Source organism: Pterocles gutturalis, unplaced genomic scaffold, assembly GCF_000699245.1.
Source record: "Pterocles gutturalis isolate BGI_N339 unplaced genomic scaffold, ASM69924v1 scaffold46285, whole genome shotgun sequence".
Taxonomy (NCBI): domain Eukaryota; kingdom Metazoa; phylum Chordata; class Aves; order Pterocliformes; family Pteroclidae; genus Pterocles; species Pterocles gutturalis.
Genome location: NW_010142507.1, coordinates 12630 through 39299, shown reverse-complemented (window position 1 = coordinate 39299; position 26670 = coordinate 12630). Strand labels below are relative to the sequence as shown.

The following is a 26670-nucleotide window of genomic DNA, read 5'->3' as shown; positions in this document are numbered from 1 at the left end:
CTGGTGACATTTGCCGTGGTGGTTGGGAAATAACTGATTTCATTAGTTCGGTTCGCCTTCGGTTGGAGGCTGTAATAGATCCGCTTTGCTGCACGGAGGAAAATCCCGAGAGCAATGGGAAGCAGAGGAGCCGAGAGAAGTTTGGAAGGGGGGACGAAAGGGTGAGGGATTTTTGTTTGGTTCTGTCTGTGTTGTTTGGGATTTCTCTGTCTCCTTCCGCCACCACCTTAGTGGGATGAATTATTTAGCACCCTCATTTTCAATTCAGCCCTAGAGCTTGCAAGGGGAGGCTTTCATGTCTAGAAGAAAAAAAAAGAGACGGTAGGTCTGTAAAAATCATGTCTGGCACAGAGCAACCCAGCTGTGATCTCTGGTGTGCTCTCTGCTGTTCTGCCTACGACAGCCGGGCTCACGCTGGAGATTCCCCTTCTTAACGGTGACCTGACAGCAAAGCCTGTTGTTCGGTATCTGTTTTGCATGAGCTACTATGCTGTGGCAGTCGCTGCTTCATTCAGCTAAAGAGAGAGAGAGAGGATAAGAGGATTCCAATTTAATTAGCAGTTTGTTAAAGCCAGTCAGCTTTGTCTGGTCACATGTTTATAATTTTAGAACGTATGTCTTAATTGCAGTAAATTCTGGGGTTGTGCATAAAGCAAGTGCCACATGCTGCTTGCAGCATTGGCTGTGGCAGTTTTGTGTTTCTCTTTTTTTTTTTAATTTACTGCAGCATGTGTTTATTTGTGCAACGGCAGATTTGTGTGTGTGCTGTGGGTATTTTGTATGAAGCCGATCTGGGAGATGTAGGAAATAAAGCATATGCTGTGGAGGCTTTTATTACCTAGGAAGCTGCAGGATGTGTCTTTTTTATTGGAGCATATTCAGGTTGACATCTTGAATATCCAGATATTGTTCTGGTTGTTTTCAGTAGTAGGACTTTGTGTGTTTTTAGCATCTTTATCAGAGTCTGAAATACTGTAAATGTTGAGGCCTTCCTCTCTCCTCCTCCCCTTCAATAATTACTCTGGTTGTTCTCAAACAAATAATTCCTATCTTGCAATATTCCTGGAATCAGACACCAGCAGACTGTACCCTGTCTTCTGCCGAGCTAACTGAGTCACTGCCGTGCGTTGTGCTAGATTAAGCTGTTGGAGTATTGCTGCTGGTTGAATATTGAAGATCCCCTGTGTATACAGTGATTTACGCTACTGTAAATAGGGTAATTGAATTATAGCTTCCATGCAATGTCTTGTTCCTCTGGTGTTATCAAAGATTAGTCAACTTTGGTTAGGGTACTAGGCTGGCTGCTGCCTAAATGCTTGCTTGAATTAGACATTTCCACCAACTCTTATAATTGGATAAAGAACTATTTTTGTTTGTTTGTTTGTTTTTAAACCTTGTATTGCTGAGGAAGCCCTGGAAGTGTCTGACACCGAGACATACATCCTCTCCCCCCACCCCCCCCCCAAAAAAAAAAAAAAAAAAAGCACAGCCCCTCCCCCCACCCCCCCCCAAAAAAAAAAAAAGAAAAAGGTAAAATAGTTGAATAACAGAGTTAATGAAATTCTTTTTTATTGCATGAATTCCCGTATCAGAGGAGCAAAGTATTCTGAGGTTAGCTATGGGGTGCATAACAGTAAGAGATTTTTTTGCCTTTTATAGCAGTCAGGACTCATTCAGGGCCTCCACTTGCTGGACAGAGAAGGGAAGTGTTCTATGGACGCTGCTGTAGTAGGGGGGAGAAGAGGTACTGAAACGAGTTATCTGTTAGCTCTGTAATAACTGCATTTGAAGATCTTGATCGGTGAAGATGAAATGTGCAAACTCATGTAGAGCTTTAGTTGTTTGAGAGGAGTGTGTTTTCTCCAAGGCTTGTCTCCTTTTTACCACTGTATTTGTCTTTTTCTATTTGATAACTGCTAATATGGGATATTTGTTTCTTAATACCTATTTTAAATAAGCTGCTTCCTGCCCTCAACTTCAGCTGACAAACAGTTTGAAATCCAGGATGTGCACTTCTGTCATTCCCAAGCCAGCGTGAAACCTCAGACAGAACTGTGACCTTCAAATACAAACTAAGTCATGTATTTGCAAACACATATCTTCATAAGACTGGCATTAAAAAAAAAGAATAGGGAACCCCAGTCAGATCTTACAGGATTCTGATTTGAGATTAAAAGGCTTTTCTACTTGCTCCTGCTGTCATTTTACCTCTGTCAAAACAGTAGAGGAGTTTACATTTTTATTCAGTTCAGCTCTCGGTTGCTTTTGTTCTTCTCAACATTGATAAAAGATGCAAGTATTTCTGTGTGCTTCCAGATTGTGTGCGCATACCGCAATACCAGCCGGTGATGGAACGCGCCATTCTTGTCACTTTCCAAAAGGCTTTTAGAATTTGGTGGTTAATAGTGAACGGTTGAGTATAATTTTTTTAGTACTATTCCTGGTGTGTGTGGCATTTTGTATTTTCTCCTGGTTGGTGGTACTTGATTCATGCTATAACAAATATTGACAGTTCTTCATTGCACTGCAGTATGCAGCTCACTTAATTTTTATAAGTAACTTCACAGCCTATTCAGTGAAATTTACTATCTCTTTACATAATCTTGATTTGTTCCTAAATAAGATGCGAAAGCCCCTTCCGATGTATACTTGAAGGCTGCTAAATGTGAGTCTGTGGTCATAACGACTTTAACGAAAATTTGATGACAAGTTGGCAGTACCCAACCAGAGGTAGCTGTTACAACTACGTATTGATATGTCACCTCTTGGTGATGACGTAGCTCTTTCCTTACCAAGCTGCTGTGTACGTAAAGTACACAAATCTGCTTGGTTTTGTGTTGCATCACCTCGAACCTACTTACTTTTTCACACTTACCAGGTCAGTCGAGAGAAGCTATGCCCAACAGGTCGCTGAGGAAAAATATAGTCTCTTGAAAAGTCCTTATGTGGTCTCCCAAAGTTAGACGATGTGGCTGCATGACCACTCATAATGCTCTGAGATAAGAGAAGCTCATCCTTCATGTGTCTGAAGGATGCACCTTAGCCAAAAGGTCTTGTAAGGAGAACGTTTTTAGGTGATCTTATGTGAAGATGAAAATTTATATCAAGATGAAATTTTATATCAAGATGAAATTAAGCTGAAGGCTCTTCTCCAGTAGTTTTAAAGATTACCACTTGATTGTGTTTTATGAGCTGCCGTGTGATATTGCTTTAGAGGGTTTTCTCTCTTGTCAAAAAGTGTGTTGGAAACTAGCAGCAAGTGTCCTCTGGACCTTTTGATTTATGTTCCTTCAGGCTCAAAGATCTCTTTCAGCAGGATCTCCTAATGCCATGTGTTCTAGTGATTTGGTTCTGACAAGAAAGAACATCGAATGATTGATCAGTGTTGTTTTCTGAAGTGATAGCGTTTTCCTCCGCGCTACTGATCTAACCTGAGACCCTCTAGCTTTTGGCATTTTCTGAGATTTTTGAGTCTAACTTGGTGATATATTTGTAAAACGTACAGATGGATGATGTTACTTTTTCTAAGCATTTTATGAATATGCTGAAGTATTTTGCAAACACTGGGATTTTTATAATCTGTCATTTTCATACCTCAGTGTGTGTCAATATGTAGAAGAGAGTCTAAAAGCTGAAAGGAGCTCTGCTGTCGGTGCAGGGATGCTGGAGGTCAGCTGTGGGAGGGAGTGGGCAGTTAAGCGTTTTGTTTGCTTAAAAGTGAGGGATATAGGATTGAAGTGCAGGTTTTGTAAACATAAACATTTGAATATTTTTGTAAAATAACTTTTTAGCTCTCTGACAGCCTGGTTTAAAATACTCAAAATCAGTTGAGTCTTGTATGTGTAGAATGTCTTGCTGCTAAAAGGATAATCACATTTCTACTTATTGAGTAATTTGTAAGTTACATCTAGAGCTCGGGTGTTCAAGTAGGTGAAAATGTGCTCCTTCGCATTCTGTGAAATCCTTTAAGCCTACTCAAATAGTAAAAGTGGCATCCTGTACTAGAAGGAGACCTTTACTGCAGTGCTTCAGCATGAGGAATCTCAGAACAACTCAGAATTCTACATTAACAACGTGCTGAATCTCAATAATTAGCACACCTCTTAATGTTATGGGGTTCTTGTCCTCGTTTGCTTTCTAATGTCATGGATACTGCACTACCGATGGAGGTGCATCAGTGTGAGCTGTTTGGAGATGGACAGCTTTAGGTACCCATGAGGCAGGCAGGTCAGATCCAGCATTTTTCCTTTGCTGCAGTCATCCACTCAACTTGAGAATCAGCTGTTCCAGTGAAAAATCTGTCATCTTTATCTTGTAGCAGCTGCCTTGCCCTTGGTGCATCTGAACATTCCACAGATTTTATCATTCTGCACACCCTTTTGAACATCTGTCTTTAACTTCTCCATTTAAGCATTTCCCTGTTGTTACTCCCAGAGGAGTGGAAAGGCCACCTTTTGGAGAGGGAGACACCTGAGACTTATCTCCGTACTTTAACCCTTCTGTCCCTGCATTAGGTTGCTAGGTATTTCTCATCTCTCTTTTTCATACCTAGGCTTTGTTATGCTGTACTACTCCTGTATTGGTTTAAGGCAGGAGTGTTGTCAGAGTAACATCAGTAATACACTGTGCTAGGTTCACTATTTTGGGTGTTACCAGAAGTGGGCAAAGATGATGGCTGATAGTTCTGTGTTCTGAAGCGATTTTTGATTTTCTTAAAATTAGGCTGAGATAACCCTCCCTCTGCCAAATAGAATTTAATACCAGTTAAAGCGCATGTATGCTACTAGCTGTTCATTTTCTAACCTCTGGGAAGATGGGGACAGTCACTCTAGTGACAGAAGAGTAGGGATCTAGGTTAAAAAAAAAAAAAATCTGATAATCCTGAAACTTAGTCTTCTCTGGTAACCAACTGCTTCTCCCAGCTTTGTGTTAGCCCCAGGTTTTTTTTCTGGTTCTGCAGCACCTCCTTTAGGAATGAGTAGTGGGGCTCAGCCCTGGCCTGACACTGATAGAGACCAGAACTGCCTGCAGATTTGCCAGTTAGCATTTATCTCCCTTAAGATTTCTCATCTTTTATGACTGGCCATCCTTTGCATTCAGGGGAGATAGCTGTTTCTAGTGTGTAGCTCATCCCATCCTCAGGCAGAGCCTATGGTAGCTCAGGTGAGCCACATCCCCAAAATGCTTTTTTCTCTCTGTAAAAGGTTTCGAGGTGATATCATGAAATGTGTGTATCTTTATCATAGATGTGTGGAGTTAGATTAAATGAATCCCACATGTTGTCGAAAAATGAGAGTTTGCTAATGTCTGCAGGGGGCTAATGCAGTAGCCTGCCCACTTCCAGGCAGATGGATGGACTATGCCAAGCTTGTTTCATTAGCTTTCAGTACTGTTTGCATCTGATGCCAGGCAGTCTGGTTGTAGCAGATACACAGAAAAGATCTAAGCAGAAAAATCCTCTTAAAACAACAAAAGGCTGTCTGTTAGGCAAAACCAGAACCCCTGTCACTCTCTAGATGTGTCCTGCTAACCATTTATTTTGGTGGTAAAGAAATCTTCCTGTATCTGACTCCTGAGAATGCCTGAAGAAATGCAGAATCCTGGTGAAGAGTTTTCCTGTCAAGGGTGTCATGTTCTTTCATTAGGTTTCTGTATCAACTTATTTGTTTATTAGAAGATTTAGAAGCATTCTGTATTCTTTGAATTTCCATGCTTTCTATCTTCCCAAAGAAGGAATTCCAGGCTCTTTCACACAGGGGCAGGATATAAACCAGAATGTACCCCCAAAAAAGATACTGAACTAACAAAGGCATAATCAGAAATTCCAGCATGGCTGAGCAGACAACTTTCTCAGTGTTTTCTTTTGAGTAGATAGAAGTGCCTGACTAAATCTCTGGATGACTTCTCTTCTGCATCCCTTTGGCAAACCTCTTTCTCTGCTTTTTTAACCCTGGATTGGCTGCAAGACACAGTGAATGAAACTTACTGCTGATAATTTAATTCCTTTCCTAACCAATCCCTTTCTCTCTTTCCTAAAATTCAGCTGATAAAAGGGAGCAACTTCTGGAGGAAAGACAATAAATGTACTTGAATCATTTGTCCGAAAGTATTTTTATCAATAACTGACCTTCCAGCTTGAGAGTTCTGCAGCTGTCCAGAAGGGAACCTTTTTGAATGTTGGCAAGAGGGGGGAAAAAAAAAAAAAATCAGTGTTGCACAGCTATATCTTCAAATCTACCTTTGCTCTTAAGACCCCAGATTTGCAGAGTAGAGAAATGAGGGGCTAGACAAGAGGGAGACTAGAGATTGTTTCTTAGAGTACACTGGGGAAGGATACCTCACCAGCGCTGTTGGGATTGAAGTGGAAAAGCAGTGTGGGGAACAGTCAGATTCGTCCAGGGGGATGGTGTGTTATGCACACACCTCCTGTCTTGCCTGGGTGATGTCTGCCCGAGGCACACCGTTGGGGAGCTCTGGAGGGAGCACAGCTGTGTCGTTGCTTGAGCACCTGCACCTTCCAAACAGGTTGTAAGAGAAGGGCCTGTGCTCCTTCTTGCTTTCTTCTTTGTCTTTCTTTCCCTTGTAGCCGTGGGGTTGAATGGATTCTTTTACCTTCGTTTATAGTCTAGTGAGCCATTTCCCTTTAAAAGAGATGATGTGGCTCTCTGACATCTCTGTGAAATCACATGGTCCATGGGAACCATCTGAGCAAAAACTCCTCGAGCCTCCTGACCGGGTGAACAAACCCCTCCAGATTCTGCCTGGCAAACAGCCAGACCCACTGTTTTGCAAAGGCTGTCTGTACACCTCAGTTTCTGTTTCACTAATTCCACCTGAACTTGTAACTCCTCATCTTAACAAGGCATTTCTGGTTTTATGTAATTGCTTATGCAGCGAGGAAATGAGTCCCCTCCCCTGCCGTGTGTGTGTGGATGTCCCTGACTCATGCTCACACATAATAGTCTCTCCAGGTGGGTATGGCTTGGGTGTACTTTTCGTAGGGTTAAAACCAATTTAGTGTCACGTCAGCTGTAAAACGATTGTTCTAGAAATGGAAATATCTTACATTTAAGACTCGGAAAATGCATTGTATTTTGAAGGGAGAAATAAGAAGTGAAAATTGTCCATTATGTTTCTTTATCAACATATGATAATTGGAGCATGTGGAACATTTTCATTTGTCAATATTTTTCATGCTGCTCTCTTGCTAAAATAAAGCTGCAGAATTCCACAGTTCTTCCAGAAAGCCTACATGTTGTTTATTCATTTCTGAGTGTGTGTGTATTCAAAAAAGAAGAAACAAATAGACAATATTTACCTTGTAGACCAGGAATTGTAATCCTGCTTGGTTCTGGCTTACTAAAAGGAAGTTGCTGAAGTTTTGCTGTATTTGTTTCCTTTTCCAGGCTGATAAAATGTATTTTTTTAAGTTGTCCTACTATTTTTGATATTCTGTTACTGTGCAAACAAACAGCAAACATAGTTACAAAACTAACAGCAGGCAGGAGAAGGGCTGCTTAAATACTCTGAAAAAGTCTGTAAGTTTTTTCTGAAATAGGCTAAGTTACAGAAAACAGGAGGTGGTTTTTTTTTTTTCCCTTGGTGACACAAGTAGTTGTAGCTAATAACTTTAATATTCTGTATGTATCTGCTTTCGTTTCGTGATATGTTTGTACCCACTTGCATTCCTGTTCACAGAGGTGGAATTGTTCCACTACATACTGAATAGCAGCATGGATGAAATGAAGAATTGAGGAAGAAAAACAATAGAATTATCTGTAGAAAAGAAGAAAAGCCCAAATCAGGTGACAGAGTAAAATAATAAGAGAGATGGGAGCATGCTAAGATTGGATGAGAAAAGGTGGGTTAGTAATCAGCGACATGGGGGAGGAGGCAGCGGTTTTAATGGTTACACTCAGGAGTAGCAGGAAGTCATGAGTCAAGCAAACACACCCTTGCTGAATTGAGCACAAAATAGAACGATGCTTTATGAAAGGATGTAGGGATGTTCAAGGGTCTGTGCTGTACTTTCTTACCTGAAAAGAGTGAGGATTCAGATCCTGTGTGTTGGCACCATTCAGCTTGAACCGTATTCCTTTCCTTCTCAGGCCCCCAGTGCAAGATCTTGTGTTGACCTAGATAACTGCAGAGAGAGGACATGAGTAAAGCCAGTAGGACTGCAGGATGTTGTGCTTAACCCCATATTAAAACAAAGACTTAAAAAAGTAAAAATGTTTAGTAAGATGTGAGCTTTCCAGGGATTATGCAATTGTGCTTAGTTCAACTTCTGATTTTAAAATATTGTGTAGGCTCTTGCGTTATTTATCGGTGGCTTCCCTTCACCACTTTATTTGTTGGTTTGTTAGTTTTGTCGTATTTTATGACAACCTTTAAATAATATTTAAATTAGATTTGATTTTAGTGAAGGCCCTTCTTAATAGGCGTTACTGAGAATGAGAGGTGTTGGTCTAAGATGTCTGTTTTTGCTTTGGTCACTTGAAGGCAGCAGTGGAATTGAGTTTGTTTTATGTGGTACAACTTGCACTTCTGGGACTCTCAGAAAAAAGAAAGAAGGGAATTGAGTTGTAAGGACTTGGAGGTTTTCATTTGTAGCGGTAGTTTTATTTCTTTGCTTGTTATGTGTGAATCGGATCATCTGAAGTAGGACTAGCATTTCTCCGTTTCATTAAGGAGAGGAATCGTGGAGCAGTGGGAGAGTGAAGTTTGAGCTGTACTGAGAAAATGGCTCACTCTGGAGCTCTGCAGTGTCAGCACAGCCCTCCCCAGAGAAGCTTGGGTTTTGCTGAGAACCGTCAGCCTTCCCTTCTCCGAGAGGCATTCCTAAACCCCAGGGAATCCCCTCCCATAAAGTTCTGGAGTAAGCGGTGTGGAGGAATAATAAGCACTTCCTTCCTTTCTATTTTCAGTGACTGAACTAGAAAGTATCCACTACTGCTGTAGCTCGCGCTCACAGAGCTCCGTGCAGCGTGGTCTCTTCTCCTCGCCCTCCTCCCCCAATCTTCAGTTCTTCTGCAAGGGGAGGTTGTGCAGCAAGTTTCAAGCTGAAAAAAATTCAAAAAGTGTCACCAGGAATATGGTATACTGACTTCATTACTTAGCTACATGTTTAATGTAAAATTCTGTATGTTGTCCGCAGAATTTTCTTGTACTCCTGGATTTATTTTTTCCTAGCATTGTGTGTTGGGCTTGCTTCCCCCACCCCCAGCTCTCACAGAGTCTTTGTTTAGCCAGGAAGGCATGGAGAGCAGCTTGATGTTTTGGATCTTGACAGTCATGTTGGAGTTGTTGGAAGTGTCTCACTCCTTCCTCTGGTTTCGTATAAACAGCTTCCCTGGCTGTTGCAGAAGGGAGAACCTTTCCGCTGTGGGAACAGTGGCCAGCAAACAGCAGCGGTGCGTTGGATGTAAAATCCTTTGGTGGCCAGAGCCAGGGACATTTTGTCAAGTGGCCTGAGTGGTGGTGATCAGTAACAGAACCTTTCAAAGAACTGCAAATGTTTGTCTCCACGATCTGCGCTCCTCTGTATGAGTACTTCCAAGAGAGGTACTTTGCTACCAAATCTGAATTTTCAGATGACGATACGAAAACTTTAATTTTAGTCAAACTGAATAATTTTTTCCAGTCTCCTCCCCAGTTATTTCATTGCAAGCTTTGCATTTGTATCTTAAGTTTTGTTTGAAAAGCTGAATGCTAGGCTGTTCTTTTATAGAAGTTGCAGTGTATGATCTGAATTCAGAAATATTCTTCCTGAAGGTTATTGATACTTAGGAAGGAAAAACTCAGGCCTGATGGGTTTAGTTAAACTTCCTGTTGTGAGGGGTTGGAGTGAGACTGTTTCTGTAGTCTCTGACTCAGATTCCAGTCTAAAAGAGTTCAACATCACTCATGAAATAAATAGGAATAAACTCACTGTAACATCAATATTTCGCACATTGCTTAATAAAATCACGGTGGAATGAAGATTGTTCTGACTCCTGATGGCAGGTTTCTTTCTGCTTTTGGCTCAAAAGGCCAACAGGCGGGTGTGTAACACGGGACAGTAATCTTATTGCTGGTTTGCACTTGTAAAACTGCAAGTCAACACATGAAAAATCAGTGACTTTCTTTGAAAATCAGGCCTTCTTTTGTAATTGCAATGATAAAGTAAACTTCAACACCTCTAATGTGGGTTTTAATTTAAGCTCTTGCCGTGTGCCCTGTTGTAGAAAGACAGAAGAGCAGCATTCCCCAAAATACACAGCTTTGTTTCTGTCACATGGATTTTGTCACTTCCATGGCTGTCTAGCAGCAATTAGCATATTCTGTTGTTGAAAATGGTTTTACTGCATTATTGTAATTTCCAGGGTAGCATTAAAATGTATACATGGGACATGTGAGAAGGAACTGCAAAATTATTTTCAGCTAATTCCAGATACAGTATCCAAAGGCTCCCTCCAAATGTTTTGCCTAATTCAAATAAAGGATGAGATAATGCTGAAAAAGACCAGGAACCTACGCATTGGCTGTCTTCCATTCCTACAGTATGCATCTAAGTTAACCATAAATTGTTTCGTACAGTTAAATTGGCTAAGTGGGGTGTTGCAGTGTGGTGCCGTTCTGAGGCATTCGGTTGTTTTGGGATTTGGCAGAAATCCAGTTTGCATATGTGCAGAGAAGCAGAAAGTATCAGCTCCAGAATGTGTTTCATCTGTAGCCTGAAAGGAAAGTCGTATAGTTTAAGGGAGGAAAGAAAACTTCTCTATTTAAATGAAGTATATGCTGTTTTAAGGAGCTGTTACCTCCCAGACCTGTAGGTGCTTTAGAGCTACTGAGCAGCATGAGCAGATGAGACCTTTGGCACCAAGCCACCGAAGGCACTTGAGGAGGTTGGTAGTCAGGGGGAGGAGGAAGCAACGGTGTGCCTCAGGGGTCAGTCATCATATGGTTTGGGGTATTTTCTGTAAAAGGGAAGCTACAAAAAAGAGTTTGAAATAAAGCTTCAGGGAGCAAAGAGGAAACATGGCTTTCTCTGTGTCGGGGAGTAAGAGTGGAGAGCATGAGGAAAAGCAAGAGTAAGAAAATTTGGCAGAACAGTGTGCATTATATCAAGTTGAAGTCATGGTTTCCTATTTAAAAACACTGATATTTGGGTGTTGTTTTTTCCTAAGCTCCTGTACATCCTATGCAGTAGAACTGCAGATTCTCTGAAGACATGCCGGGGAGGGGGGTGTCAGGGAGGGCTGCTGCAGACAGGCTGGTTACGTACCTGCTCCTTTGTGGTCAAATGTCATTTCTGGTTGCAGTAAGCGTGTTCTTTGCTTCTACCTTGCATTAAATTCTGAAGAATTTTGCTTGCACTGAAAGTAAAACTAAAAGTATCAGAGCAAGACCTTTGAACAAGGATAAAAACATAAATATTTGTGTATCCTGCTCTTTGAACAGATTTGAAAAGCCAAATTCATTTTCAGTCAGGTGCACCTATCAATGAGTCTGTTCTTTCCTGCATTGTCACTGCATGGTATACATGGCCAGAGGGCTTTCGTGATAAAGAGCTGCTGCAGGAAAAGTTTCAGAACTGAATAAAGCACAAGGGAAGGGTTTGCACTGATGTAACACCAGTCTTCGTGAATGGTCATAGTGTAAGTTAACTACTAATGTGCAAGAGTAGTACTATTTGCATTGCGTTCTTTTTAAATGTGGGTGACTAGTGTGTTGACAGCATCCACGTTAAACACCTGGAAAATCTCCTTACACTTATTAGGCATTACAGAATCTGAGCTGACTAACCGTAATTAAATTATATTTTCTATCAGTCTTCAGCCTTGTTCCCCAAAGATTCCCTTGTTAATTAGAAGGCTCAGGATGTATGCACAAGCATTTGAATCTGCCACTGGCAAATGAATACTGCTGAGGAATCGGATTCTTCCTATCAGGCTGGTTAGTGCTGTGGTGAACGCTGATGTTATCAAGGCAGTAACCAAGTTGCTGAGACAGTAACAGATGATTTGAAGATAGAAACTTGCTGTGGCTGCACAAGAGTAGCAGCTTTCAGGCCAGGAAAACTTAAAGTTTTTTATGGTAGGTGAGCTTTGGCTTAGGAAGACGAGTTCACAGATGTTTAAGAAAATGCACATTACAATTTAAACTTTGCTTTTTTTTCTGGGAATAGTTCAGAAGCATATTTAGAAAGTCTCTCTTCTGCAAGCCTCCCTCTTTTGCTACTGGCAGGAATCAGTTGACTTCAAATCCAGATCTCCCTGTCTGAAGGACCGCAGTGTTGGTTTGTCCATTATTCCTCTGACCCTTGGTGAAATTCTGTATGCTGCAGAATCCAATCCGTATTTTAAGATTTCCGTCCTTTTCAGTTGGGTCCCTCCTTAGGGGCTTCCTCTTTTCCTTTCTCTGCAGGGAATCTGGCGTATCCCCGTGGATGAGATCGACCGCCCAGGCAGTTTTGTCCGCTCTATTGTCTTACTGCTAAACGTACTGTCACAACTAAAGGATTACACCACCTTGCTGAAGGTCTCATCTATGCTCCAGAGGACCCCTGATCAGGGAAAGTATGATATATTTGTTTTTATATATTACTCTGTAAAGCTTTGAATGCCTTTTGTTCACTGTGTAACTGTTTTATTTACAGACGTTCTTAGTTTAGGAAAAATGTCTTTAGATGGATTCCCTTGGGAATGTGTGGCATGATGGTTAATTTTTTTCAGGATTATGATTCCATAATACAGTGTAGAATTTCTCTGCGTTTCTCTTGAAGCTCGGAGCAGCCATACAGCTGCCTTAACGGACTTGCAGGCATTTTCTGTCACGTGGAGGGACTCGCTGGTGGAACAGAGCATCATGACTTCTGCACCCCTCTGTTGGCCTCTTGCGTAAGAGTGATGTCCAGCGAGGGAGGTCACGGCCCAGGCATCCTGCCTTCCTGTAATCCGTGATGGACTGAACAATGGTTATCCTATTCACAGTGATCTAATTTTAATTGCATTAACCTTATTTAAGAAAAAAGAAGCCATTTAACGTGAGCTATATACAGATTCGTATCAGTGGGAAGACCAAAATAAACACCTAAGGAAAACATTGAAGCAATTGAGGTAAAATTCTGATAGCTTGCCGAGTAGGAGATGTTGAGATTAGTCTCTGGCAAATGCTTAAGAAATTGAACTGAATGATTGATGGCAATAAGTTGGAGGCATTGAAGGTTTCTTCATGTGTTCTTGAGTGTGAATGCATGTGAATTTGCATAAATCATAGTATGTCTGGGAATATGTCACCACATGTTCAGCAAACTTGAAGCCAAAAATACTTTGACTTTTAGCATATCAGAAGTACTGGACCATAGAAGGTTTAAATTCTGTCCTAAGCAAGCCTGTAGTTGTGCTAAAAATATTGTGTTATTTATAAGTCTAGACTGAATTTAACAAACAAGTAATTTGAAATGTTGGATCAGCCAGTGCCAGCCATGGTGAACTGCAGTTGTTACAGGAACTTACAAATGCAAATATTCTGGGTGTGCCTGGTGTATTCCTGTAACAACCCTATCTTTAAAAATAGGGGGTTGGTAGCTGAACCTGAGTTACTTCTGAGTCAGTTTTTTGTATCTTTTGTCTGAAAAGCAAACCATGAAATTACCAATTTAATAGAATACTGTAGAGAGAAAATGTTTATTAAAAATATTGGCTTTTTGACTGAAATAGTACCCTTCAAAATTATTGACTTGATTTTTAGCCCTCTCATTAGAACCAGCCAATTCTGAAATAGAAATTTAGTTTCCAATTAGGTAGGATTGATGGCTGGAAATGTTTTCCTTGGAAGTGGACTAAAGCATTGTGTCACAATACACTGAAGTTAAAATGCTCCAGTAAATTAAATGAAGCTATAGAGTGAATAAGTTTTACAAATCCAATATTTTTTTATAATACTAAATAGGAAAAAATATAGTAGCGCACTAATGTTTTAACTCTAAAAAAACCTAGGTTCAAGGGCAACGAGATATGGCCAACAAGAGAGGATTTGCTGATGTCCTTAATCTCACATGCACAGTTTATCCAGAACATGAAAATCCCATGACAGTTCAAGGTAGTTTGGGTGACTAGCACCCTTTTTCAGGAAGAGTTTTGGATAAAAAGCTGGTATTTGAGGGGCACAGAAGGCTTGATATAAGAAAACTGTAGTTCTGGTTGTCTGTTTTGCCCTGGGTTTGATTGGTTTTGTTTTTTTGATTTTTGGTGTTTGGTTTTTTTTTTTTTCATTTCTCCGCTTTGCTCTGTTTGTAGACAGTTTTGCTTCATGCATGTCATCTTCGATGACTGTGGGGAGGAAAGAGGTAGAGGGAAACATAGCCAAAGTGTTATTTCAGTATGCAACTGTATGGGTTTTTTGTTTGTCTAACTTGTTTTAGAATTGTTGTGTGGAGTCGTTTTTTGTTTTTTAATGTCCTGGTTCTTGCTTTTAAAGTCCTGTAAGCTTTTGGCAGTTAGCTTACTTTCTGTTATCTTACTGTTGCACAGGAAGTACTTGCGTGATGCCGATCGCCAAGTGCTGGCCCAACAAGCCTTCGTGCTTACAGTGAAAGTGTTGGAGGACACTCTCAACGATCTGACACAGGTAAGGCAGCAATGTCTTTAATGGTCACTGATTTAATGATGGGGTTTTTCTAGGTTCAGTTTACTCATTCCTTGGATCTCCTGAGACTGAAGGGCTATATTATGATGATTTATTTCTAATACATTTTGTTTGTATGCAACTACACAGAAAACTTTCTTCCAATGCTTTGTTGTTTTTCACTTTTGAAATCCAGTAACAAAGATGGTTGTTGAGAATGGATTGCAGTAAGTTTGGTTTGACTCTCCCCTGAACTTCAAATGATGGGGGTTACACAGAGTATAAGAACAGTACAATTTCAGGTGAGGTCTATTGGAAATTTCCTTTTAAAATGAACTGCAATTCCTCTTGCAAAGCAAAACCAGACACCTAGACGTTACATGCCTATCCATTTTTTTAACTGCTAGTCCTTGACAGCACCATACCAGTTATTACATTTAATTGTAATTTAACAAAGTCATACAGAGACTAATCAGCTTCTGAGTTAAGATAACTGGAAATTGGAAGTTCTGGTAAACACATTCAAGGAAGAACTTCTTCCTAAGGGTTTTCCAAGTTAACAGAAGAGTATAGGTTTAACAAGTTAAATGAAAACATCCTTAAGAACACTGTAACTCTGTGTATGAAATAGTTTGTTCATAAATCCAGATGGAAGAATTGTATCATTAGCAACTTTTGAAAGAAACGATGATGTTACTGAGGTTTTCTACCTTTGGACCATCACCAAAGTAAAGGTACAAAAATTAAAATACTCTAGCAGAGTTTAGCATATTTGATCTACTAACAAGAAGTTATGGAAGACCAGCCAAAGGGAAGATTCTTAAATTTGAGGTTGATCTGCAGCTGCCAAACAAAACAGGTTCAGTTTTGATTTCAATGCATTAGAAGAAAATTTTGTGCTGGTAACACCTTGGACTTTATTTGGTTGGATCCCATAGTATAGACTGAAGTAGTGGGGTGGAAAAAAAACATTGCAGCTTTGGTTCAGCGTGTGCTGTTGATTACTCTGATGTTTTCACTGGTTAAAATATTTAAATTGTAAGACTTGTGGCTTGGATTAATTAATATTTAGGAACAAACAAGATGAACATGGAATAAATGCATTGTCTTCAGCAAAGGCAGTAATGTGAAGGTACTTGTTGTCGATACTCATGGTGGTTGTAGCTGTGCTCAAATGTTTTCTGATTTCAATAATAACACAGAAGAATGACTGCTTTTATTAAGGTTTCAGAAGATCAGAGTTCCAAGTCTTCCAATCCTTCGGGAAGGATGACAACAGACGTCTCTAATAAAACTAGTGCTGAAGAGGGGAAAGATGTCCTTCCCAAAAAGCCAGTTTTATCAGATGGAGTAGTGCACAGTACTGAAAATGGGGTAAAGGAAGTGACCCAGGGACAAATTCCCAATGCTATGGACATATTGGAACAAGAGGACAAGAATGACAAGGAAATTAAAGAACTCCCTAGGCCTGGTTCAGTTGAGCCTATGGATCTTGATGGATATTCCAATGACCCTGAAAAAATTGATTCTTCATCTAAACGCAGCGATCCAGACCGTCTTCAGTCTGGCAGGAACTCAAAGGACAGAGCTCCAGAGAGCCGGACTCCAGAACTTTCTTTGGAAGAGCTAAGTATCAGCTCAAAACATCAGCAGCAGGCAGCTAAAGGAATAGTTCAAGCAGTACCTGCAGAAGAACCTGTCCAGAGATCAAACAGAAAGAGGAAATTACTTGAGGATGTGGAGTCTGGGAAAACACTTCTACTCGATGCTTATCGGGTATGGCAGCAAGGTCAGAAAGTTATGGCCTATGACCTGGGTAAAATTGAGAAGATCATGTCTGAAACGTACATGCTGATTAAACAGGTAAAGTATTTTGTCATTAACTGTAATTTTTCTGTGTGACCTCAGACATGATTATAGAATAACAGTAATTGCCAAACAAAGCAGTATAAAATTGACCCTATATCTGTTCAAAAGTTGGGGAGATAAATATCTGCCAAAGAACCACCTCTCTTGACAAGACCACTACTGTGGGTGGGGGAAGATTTCTGAAATCAGTTAAGAGCTGTAATTCCAGTTATGTGGGGTTTGTTCATGTTAAATGTTAGTTTGAATTAGGGGATAGTTGTGTATCTTTGAATATATACTCCTGAATAACTTAAGGTCACTGTTCTGCTGTAGAAGTGCTGCTTTTCCCCTTTATTCCCGTGCTCTACATCCCCATTTCGTCTGAATTTAATTAGATTTATAGATGAGCTAAGTAATTACAACTTCATTGGTTGTGATTCTGTGTTCAGGTGGATGAAGAAGTAGCACTTGAACAGGCAGTCAAGTTTTGCCAGGTGCATATGGGAGCATCAGCACAGAAACAGGTAAGCTCCGTGAAGTCCCTGGCTCCTTGTAACGTGTTCTTAGTCTGTACAATCGAGTCTGTTGCTGAGTGTTTGCAGCAATTAGAAAGACCTGCTTTCCTCGTATTGTTGTCATCTAAGATAAGTGAGGCCACGTTAGTGTAGAGAGCTCGTCCCTTTGGTTAGGGTCGTTGCTACTGTTTACGTTGGGCTTGAAGCACAGTTTGTATGCCCAGAAGCTTTTGAGGAAAGCCCAAACAATCTTCAAATTGAAATATTTATGGCACAGTATAATTTTCTTAATGTCCACATCATTCCTCAGCATTTCATGGATGGTAATTACTTCTCTCTGATCCCTAAGGGCGTACAACCTTGTCAGCTCTTCCCTTTCTAGCATTGCACTGTGCTTCAGAGGTAACATATCTTTTCTCTCAACTTGCATGGTTGAGAATCTGATTTTAACTCTAATATATTACTCATTTTGGTTTTAGCTTGTAGTTTCTGTGTTTATACAGCAGACACTGAGCTTTAAAAAGATGTTTATTTACTAGTCCTTAATGTGAAATCAAAGCCAAGAAGAAAACTCAATGACATTTTTAGTGGTCATTCACTTTGCCAGCAAACCATCAGTTGAAAGCCCCAAAGCGTTTTCTAGTTTGTACTTTCTGTAACTTTTGCCACCGGCACACAATGGAGCAGTTACTCAGCAGATTTTGACTAGAAGATAAAATATGTTTAAAAAAAAAAAAAAATCTATGTTCCTAGTTAATAGTCTGTGTTCTCATGCTGCTCAGGGCTTTTTACATGTTTTATGCTATGAAGACACAGACTGTGTTATCGATTGCTTGCTCTCAAAATGTCTGAAAATATTTGAAAAAAATCTGTTGGAGTGCAACTTAGAAACCTTTTGTTGTCTTTGTTTCACAAGTGGTGGCCTGTATCATACTGAAGTGTGTGAAACACGAAGCATGTCTAAGGCTTTCTGTACAAGAAAGGTGGATACTATATGAATATGTTCAGTCATGTTCATTACTGATTTAAAGAAGAGCTCTTTCAGAATTGTCTTGAGCGAACTTGTTTTATGAGCTGCAGAAATTTATTCTGTTTTTCTGCAGTTTGTTTCTTCTGTCCCTCAAGTGTCTCTCCTATTATTTCATCTTTCCATCGTCTCCTGAAACTTCATCTTGCTGTCATGTGTCTTACCCAGTACAAGTGTAGGAGGAGAAGTACATGCCATGGCTGGTGGAGAGAGATCCACACGCTGCATTCCAACTTGCCAGTTACCAGAAAAAAAGTGTTATGGTGGCAGGGAGGGGGAGAATTGCCTGATTCTCCGTCACTTGATTCTTTCCCTTTGCTTAGGCACTGATTTTCATAAAATGGAAGGATAGTTGAAGTCTTTCAGAATTTCTCTTCACTTTCCAAATTTGGATGAGGCTTTTATTCTGTAAACACCAGCCATCTCTGCTTTGCAAAAGCATAAGCTTTGGAGGAGGTACTTCTCTGATGTTAGCAAGTTAAATGCTGTCTTAATGTGAAATGGATTTGAATACTTATCTCAACTGATTTTCAAAATAAATAATTTCTTAAACCTTCAGATAATTCTTCTAGTTTCTGAAGTAAAGCTGATATTTGCCACCAGAACACTGCGTTCTTCAGATCTTTTCAACCTAACCTCAAATAACGCACGTTGCCTGGTCCTCCCTTCAGTGTGTTAACGTGTGTGATAAATGTTTAAATGTTTAGTGCTGTCTACTCTGCAGCTTCAGGAAAGCAGACATTCCTGTGTCTTTTGTGAAAGGTTCCAGAGGTTTTTTTGTTTCCATTCAAGATATGTACCTTCCAGTGGAGCTTGAACCTCGTGTTTGCATGCATGGTTCTGTTGAATCTGTGAGTACTTGTTCTCCACATCTCACTTGGATGAATATTGCTGACTGTTGCCTTGTCCAGGAGGGTTGAGGAGGTTCGCACCCTCAGGGCAGCCTCTGTTACACAGCATTTCTTACGGACAAGACTACCGGCACGCTAAATTTCTTCCTGAAATGGTGTCGGTTTTAGTCGTCAGGAGGCATGCCAACCTGGGTTTTACCCTGTGCTGTGTAGAAGGTCTGGGTCTTGAGTATCCATAAAGGTTCCCAAATGCTAGTACTGAGATCATCTAATAGTGCCTCTAGTTAAAGTGTGCATAGCAGAGTAACAGGAGAGGATGCAAGAGCAAAGGGAATTTTTCTATATTGGACTTTCATGGAAGTAACTTTCTCCAGTTTGTGCCCCTCAGGAAGTCAGTAACATTTTTCCATTGAACTAGAGAAATGAACAGAAATGTCAACAGAGGCATTGTAGTAGAAGTGTTTCTTTCATAGAATCATAGAATGGTTTGGGTTGGAAAGGACCTTAAAGATCAAGTTCCAACCCCCTGCCCTGGGCAGGGACACCCTCCACTAGACCAGGTTACTCGTAGTCTGGTATTTAGCAGATTATTTTTTTTCTTTTTAACAAAGAAATCTTGGCTCGGCATGTTAAGACTTGTGTCTTGGGGAAAAAAATAGGAGTTACAGTGATTTATGACTTCTTAATAAAAAGAATTTTCTAATAAGCTTCTTTAAAAAATAACATTACTGTTTGCTTTTTGGATGTATTCACCTTTTCAAAACCAATGTAACAAACTCACATGTATCAGCCAAGATCCTGCTGGGCTTTCCTATCCATTCCGGGTATGCGATTGCTATGTCAGCTCTTCCAGCAAAGTCAACGTTTACTCCGGTGTGTGGCAAAATGTTAGAATGGTGAAAAACCTGCACACAGATAGATCTGGAAAGTAGATAAAATAGGTGAGCGAGTATTTAACTGCACTGAAAGTTATGAGATTTCCTGTGAAATCACTTGAAGTAAAACATACCTCTCAAGGTGATGCACTTTGAAGCTTGTAGCATTCCCTTTTAGGAAGCGGTCCCAGCTAATGAGCTTATCATGTACTGCCGTCGCATTTTCCTTGGTTTCTAGTAGGCTCTTGTAAGCCTTGTGAAGCTGCCCTACTGGTAGTGTAACACCATGAATTAGTGTGGAGGCACAGGAATAGCCACTCTTGTAGACATCTGTCTGTTTTCAACAGACTGAATTGTGTTTTGTATAAAATTGGCAAGTATCTGCCTTCTGTAAGCAAATGATGTCATGTTCAGAGCTGCTGCAGCCCGGGGAAGTGCTTTGTTAGTGGATAGTTTGAGTAAGTTTACAGGGCCTGTGGTTCTTCAGTTACTTATCCCAGGACTGGACAGTCAAAAAAAAAAAAAAGTGAACACAAACCCCACCTTGATGTATGTCTTTCTCTGCTGGCTGTTATATATTACAGTTGCAGGCAGTATATGATTTCTTTATGAAGGTTTTCACTTGCTACTAAAATTAGGAGTTATTTGAATTATGACTTTTCGACTTTCTTCCAGACTAGCCAGAGTTTTTAACCTAAATATTTAACAGCTCTTGTTGAAATCTTTTTGTATGCCTCTTCAGACATAAGCAGGAAACAATACAGCAGTCAGCAAACGGAATTTCACAAAGTGGGCTGTTATACTTTTGTGATGAGATCTAATCTTTTTAATAGCTCGGCAATCCTGTGGCCCTTTCACTGGCCGGTAGCCCATCTCCTCTGGTGGGCTTGTGACTGCAGGAGGAAAGTCAGTCGTTCTGCTTGAACTTAGGAGTTATGATGGTGTTGGAGTTTTCTGAATTTTTTTGTTGTTTAAAGTGGTACCTCTGGAAGACATGATAGCGAGTCAGCATGACAGCACAGCATAGTTAAATCAGCACTTTGAAGTGAGAACTGCTGCTGGAGGTAAGCCTGCTTCCTTGGTGCTGCTCCTGCCGGTGCCATGGTGTGTGTTCCTCTGCTCCAACAGGCATTCCCCGGCCCCGCAGCATGCCGGGCTGGAGAGTCCTTCTTCCTCTCTTTGTCCTTTTCCACTTAAGTTCTTAAGTGTGAGCAAGATTTTTGATAAACACATATCGAATGGGCTGAAGTTGCGATCCAGTAGCGGTCACTGTGTCATTAGTAGTTAAGTGACTAAAGTTACACTGGAGATTAAATTCACTTTGTGGTCAAGCAGCATTTTGAAGGATGCTTGTTCTTTTCTTTGATTTTCTCAGTCTGAGAATGTTATCAAAAAGATTTGCAGAGATCCTAAAGGCAGTCAGCTATTACTCTGAGTTACAAGATATATTTTTAGTCTTGCCAACGATGATTTTCATGTTAAATTAATGGTCCCTGGAAATGGAATGCCAAGGAGGCCTTGTAGAGGGAGAATGAAAGATGAAGAGGCAGGCTGGCTTGACCTTGACGTGCTTAAATGTGTGGTCCTAAGGACCGAGGAGGGGACATGCTGGCAGAGAGCAGTTATGAGGCTTCTAGATAATTAGAGAATTTCTAATAAGCCTGACTGCCTTAAATTGGTCATATTAGATTCTTCATTTTATATATAACAATGATATGTCTGTGATACTGTTAAGGACATGGGAAAACTACTGCAGCACAATCTAGGATGAAGCTTTGTAGTGCACAGAATATTCTGTTAATGCATGTCGAGGTAGTTCATTCTAAGAATACATTGTCTTTTTCTTGACTTGCCATTTGAAAAGGGATTTTTATTCTTGTGGACTTCATATTGAATGCCTTGATACTAAAATTACAGCTTTGACCGGTGTTGAAACTGTTATAACAGATAGCTTAAAGAGGACAGGTAAAGTTTCATGGTGTGTGTTAGGGTGTATTGTGTGTTGCTAGTCCTGAGAACTGAATTTGTATAAAACAAATAGCTTAAAACATTGCAGACATCACCACTGCACATAGGGCTGGATTTAACATCTCTAAAAATACAGGAGTGTTCAAAGGCAGATTTCCAAAATGCCACTAAGTCTCTAGTCCTGTGTTGTGACCCTTGAGAATGTGGGACTGTATGTAGAAAGTCGCAGCATAGTATATCATCTAAATGTCATGAGAAGGGACCATTGCAGCATTGCTGACTTATTTAAGACTCACTGCTGCCTTGGCCAAAAAAATCCTTGCTCTGGGACCAACTCTGTCCCTGAGGACAGAGGGAGAGAAAATAAATTTTCAGCCACCCTCTCCTGCTCCAGCTGCCAAACCTTGAGCTCTCCCTGCACTGTTCTAACTGACCAAATCCCCCCTTTCACCCCTGACTTCACTCGCCCCTTCCAAACTAATGTATCCACGATCCCCTTCTCCCACGGGTTGATGCCAAAATCTGATCTCCTTGTTTTCCTTTCTAAACCTGCAGTCAAAACTCTTAAGCAGCTTTCAGTGTCAGATCTAATTAAACATGATGCTTCATTAAGAAGCTGCCACTAGAATCAAAACAAGTAAATTTTATTATAAACACCCAGGCACAATCAGGTTATGCAAATCAGCCGTGCCTCTCGGGCTCCTGGCGGGCTGCCAGCCTGATCCCTGGTTTTGTAAAGTTTTGCTGCTTCTGTAACATAAAAGCGGTACTTGTGGAGGAAAGGTGCTGGTTTAGTGCTGCTATTACTGCCCTACTCTCGTCCAAAAGAGGTTACTGAGGTCTTGTGTTTTCCTTTCACTGGTGTTTAACTCATCTTAAACGCCAGCCGGGAACCGCAGAATTTCGGGGGTTCATAGGTGATGGTCTTGCTGTGCGGGGTCTGCAGCTGGAAGGGTGCATAACCTCGAAAGTGTGCAGATTGACTCTTGAGCGTCAGTCTAGTGATGTTACAGTCTCTGTGTTGGACCTTACAGTGAATGTGACATTTTATTTGAAACGGGAAAAATTGTCTAGTGTGAGTGAAGCCAGAGGGCACTTTGGTAGAATTTTTTTCCCCTTCTGCTGTGGAATGCAGTCGGCACTGCAGTGACATGGTCTTTTAGGCTTTTTTCATCAAGGGGAAAAGTTGAGAGTGACTTGTTTGAACTGCCTTGAATGTCTAGAGCATTTTCTTCTCAAATTCTCATTTAAAAAAAAAAAACAACCCACAAAAAGGACAAACCACCAAGCTGTTCTCTTCAAGGAACAGCTAAAAGCCTTCTGTAAAGGCACTTTGGTGATGGGATAGTAAAATATTAAATAATTAAAAAATAATCATCTCTAGTTCTAACTCATGTGTTTTCCCCCCCTTTTTGTTCCACCCACATGTTGCTAATTTTCATCTTTTCTTCCTGCACATCAAGACGTCAGAGACTGCTTACAGAGAATGTTGTTTTTCCTGAGTTGTCTGTGTGCTTCATTAATGCAGCGAAGATGACAAGAAAGGAGGGGGAAGGAGGAGGTGGGGCTAGGGGCACAAAAGGACGAGCTCTTTCATGGTCTCACTCCTACCAAAGGGTGACCATTTTGTTCACTGTTGCATTTGCCAGTTGCCATGGTATCCCCCTCTCTCTCTCTATCCTGGAGGTGTATTCTTGATATAATTAACAGCTCTCCTCCTTCTGTCTCCTGCAGAAAGCAATCATTAACTGAACATGGAGGAAAGAAAAGTCACTTTTTATCTTTTACTTTGTCTATCAATGTTTTCCATCCTTCTCTCTTGGCCCAATAGTGATGTTTTTGTGTATGGAAGCATTGCTGGAATATGGCCTGTGTAGAGTAGGACATGCATCTGTGGCAATGGAGGATTTTGTTAGGCTAGAGTGCAGTTCAATCATATGTATATAAAACCTTCATTATTTTCTGCATTTAAAACTGTAATCTTAGGAAGTTTAAGGTTCTTCAGAATCTGGATCATGGATATTGCTGCTGGTTCTAATGTACCTTGAAGAAGACTTCCAAAGGAGATTTCTTTCAAATATTGCTGCAGAGAGATGGAGAGAAATACATATGAGTAAATTAAAACACAATGTTGAACAGAAATTGGAGTGGTAATGTTGTGGAACGTGGGCAGTGTATTGTTCAGCCAGTTTGTGTGGCAGCTCCCAGGCTTTGTGGTGATGCGCTGGTACTCTTTGGAAAAGATGCACCTTTTTCTTGGGTGGATTCTCACTTCAGTCCCGCTAGGGTGCTAAACACAGACACAGGAATAATTAAAAAAAAAAAACAAAACAAGAAAATGTTACATAGTAGTTGCAGTGCCAGGATCTTTCATTAGGAAACTTCTGTTGGGAAGACCATCACTTTCCCTTTCCGTGGAACATTTGATCGTTACTTTTTCCCGCAGCCCTGGAGCAATGAGCCACTCTGAAAGAAGGATCAGTAAGGTTCCTGTAGGATTTATTTGTTTTTCAAAATGTGTTTTGAAAACAACAACAAATAAGGTAAAACTAAACCCTTGGTCAGGTTGTCTGGTTCGTGACTTCGCAGATAGTCTATGAAGTAAAGTTTTCTCGTATTTTATCTTAATGCTCAATTTCTTTTTGCTGCTGCTCTTGTCTCATTACTGGGACTGTCTTGCTGGGAAACTACAGGGAGCTATTTTTTCCACTAACGTTTGTGAAAAGCTAATGTGCTTTTGCTGATACTTTTCTTGGTGAAAGGCTGTCCCAATGCTGGCTTTCCTGCATTTTCTTTTTTTATTTTACATCAGCTTTCAACATGGGAAGGGTTTGTCCATAGCCTCGGTGAAGCTGACTGATCTTTTTGAGGAGTATGCTGAAATAGACACAGTTTTGGGAGATAAGGAGACTGATTGGGACCCTCATATAAGTCAGAAATAGTCACAACTCAGGCAAACATTTATGCTAATAATTCATTTATATTTTGACTTTATACAGACTTCATAGCAAAGAACATTTTAAATAAGCATTTTAAATAGGAGCAAATAAGATAGCGAATATTTATGGAAGTGATGGACTATTTTTCTCACTGTCTGTGACATGTCATTTGAATATTAACAAGCCTTAAATGTTTCATCCATCCACTTTGGCAGCATAGTAATCAAGACAAAAGTAATACTGCGCACTCTTCAGCGCCTCATTTTCTTTTTAAAACTTGAGAAGGATGTTCAGTCTTGACTAGATGAACCTGCAATTACAATGGAAGATATGAAGAAGTCAGATAAACAAGTTTTCATCTCATTTCAGTTATATACCCTTGTTCTATGAGTAGCATCCTCATCAGTGTAAGAAAAGATTAATTTCCTCCTGGTGACTAAAGCCACTTTGTAATAAAGCTGCTGTATATCAAACGCAGTGGTGGTAATAGAGACGCTCAGCACGCTGTGGTGGATTGCAGGGGAGGAAGGAGAATTTCTGTAGTTTTGACTTTGTGCCACAACAAAGTTAAAAACTAAAACAAAAAATCTCCTAATGAGAAACCACATAAAACACGGGTAGAGGATTGTCACTGCTTCTCAGTCTTCTACTGTGTATATCTGGAAGATAATCTTTATTGTGTCTTACTGCTGGTACAGCAGTAGAAATAGATGAAGTGCTCCTGGCAAATCCAGGACTGCCTGTAATGAGTTTTTCTTCTGGGTTTATTTCTGAAATGTGGTGTTACAGAGTAGTGACTTCCTGGAGGCAGTCACCTGTAGGATTATGAAGTGGGGCCACACAGTCTTGAGCAGTAGAGTTAGTGACGTCGCCCTGAATAGCATCACTTACTGGTCAGAGGTGCTGGAATTCTTGCTCCTACACTAAAACCTAAATATTTTAGAGAAAAGAATGTGTGCCTCGCTGTGGTGCTCCTCTTAGCTTTCTGTTTACAGCTTTTGGGCTTTCTTCAGTTTCTGGGTCCAGCAGAACATATGAAGCAGGTTTAAATCCCTTGTCTTCGGGCCATGCGAGTGGCAGAATACACAGTAGCCAACGGTGGGGGTTTTTTAATGCCTGGACTCTTACTTTAAAAATAGCTTTCTTCTCCTTTTTCTTCTACCGCCACCTCCTCTTTTGAGAAAAGAAAGCCACTGAGAGCTTTTTTTCTCCTTTCAAGGTCTCTCAGTTCCATTGGGTTGAAAAGAACCTGTCTATTTGTAGGAGCCTTGGACAACTCTTCCCCAGATCACATCTGGAGGGTTCCCTTTGAAGCTATAAATACAAAAATCTTCTTTAGTTGCCGTTCTCTGGTATAAGGCTGTGCTTTTTGACTATGCATTAGAATTTTTAGTCATGGTTTTACTGAGACAGAAACATCATGTTAGTTTCAGCTTTATTCTTTTGCAAAAATAAAATATTGCTCTCTCTATGAGGCAGGTTGGTTCTCTTAAAAAAAAAAAAAAAAAGAAAAAAAAAAGAAAAAAAAGAAAAAATCTTGCCCAAACCACAGCTTCACCTGGAGAAGCCAATTAAAAATAAAAGCGGATTTATTCTTCTTTTCCCTGATGCGGCGTCTTCATTTTGGAAGAAATAAACTTGAATTTGTTTCTGTCCGTGTATACCATTAAGGGTTGTCTCCGTGTCAGCCTTTTCTCCCTGTGTGCAGCTGATCAGCAGGCCTTCCTCTCCTCCGTGTTGGGCACTGCCTCCGTCGCCCGGTTAAATGTGTTGTACACACGTCAGGAACCTGATGAGAGGCACCATTTGACGTTGCAGCAAGAGAAACTGGATGAAGTGGTCGGAAAAAAGTGTTCTGTGTGCAGGTGGTAGAGCACTAGAGCAGGGGCCCGGAGTGGCTGTGCAATCTCCATCCTTGATGATCCTTGGAACTGGGCTGGACACGGGCCCTCGGTGAGCCGAGGAAGTGAACTTTGAAGTCAGCTCTGCTTTGAGCAGGAAGTTTGACTGGAGACCTCCAGAGGTCCCATCCAGCAG

At 40.6% G+C, this 26670-nt stretch overlaps 1 protein-coding gene across 1 annotated transcript in view; it reads left to right on the top strand.

Moving 5' to 3' along the window:
- Nucleotides 1-12408: 12408 nt before the first annotated feature.
- LOC104469750 (calcineurin-binding protein cabin-1-like) overlaps nt 12409-26670 on the top strand; it is a gene marked incomplete at both ends in the record, with an annotated part of 16412 nt that continues 2150 nt past the window's right edge. Inside the window, 4 exons of the mRNA XM_010084383.1 lie at nt 12409-12560; nt 14517-14613; nt 15835-16473; nt 16908-16982. Coding sequence (XP_010082685.1) covers nt 12409-12560; nt 14517-14613; nt 15835-16473; nt 16908-16982 — 963 coding nt within the window. The remainder of the gene's footprint in view (nt 12561-14516; nt 14614-15834; nt 16474-16907; nt 16983-26670) is intronic.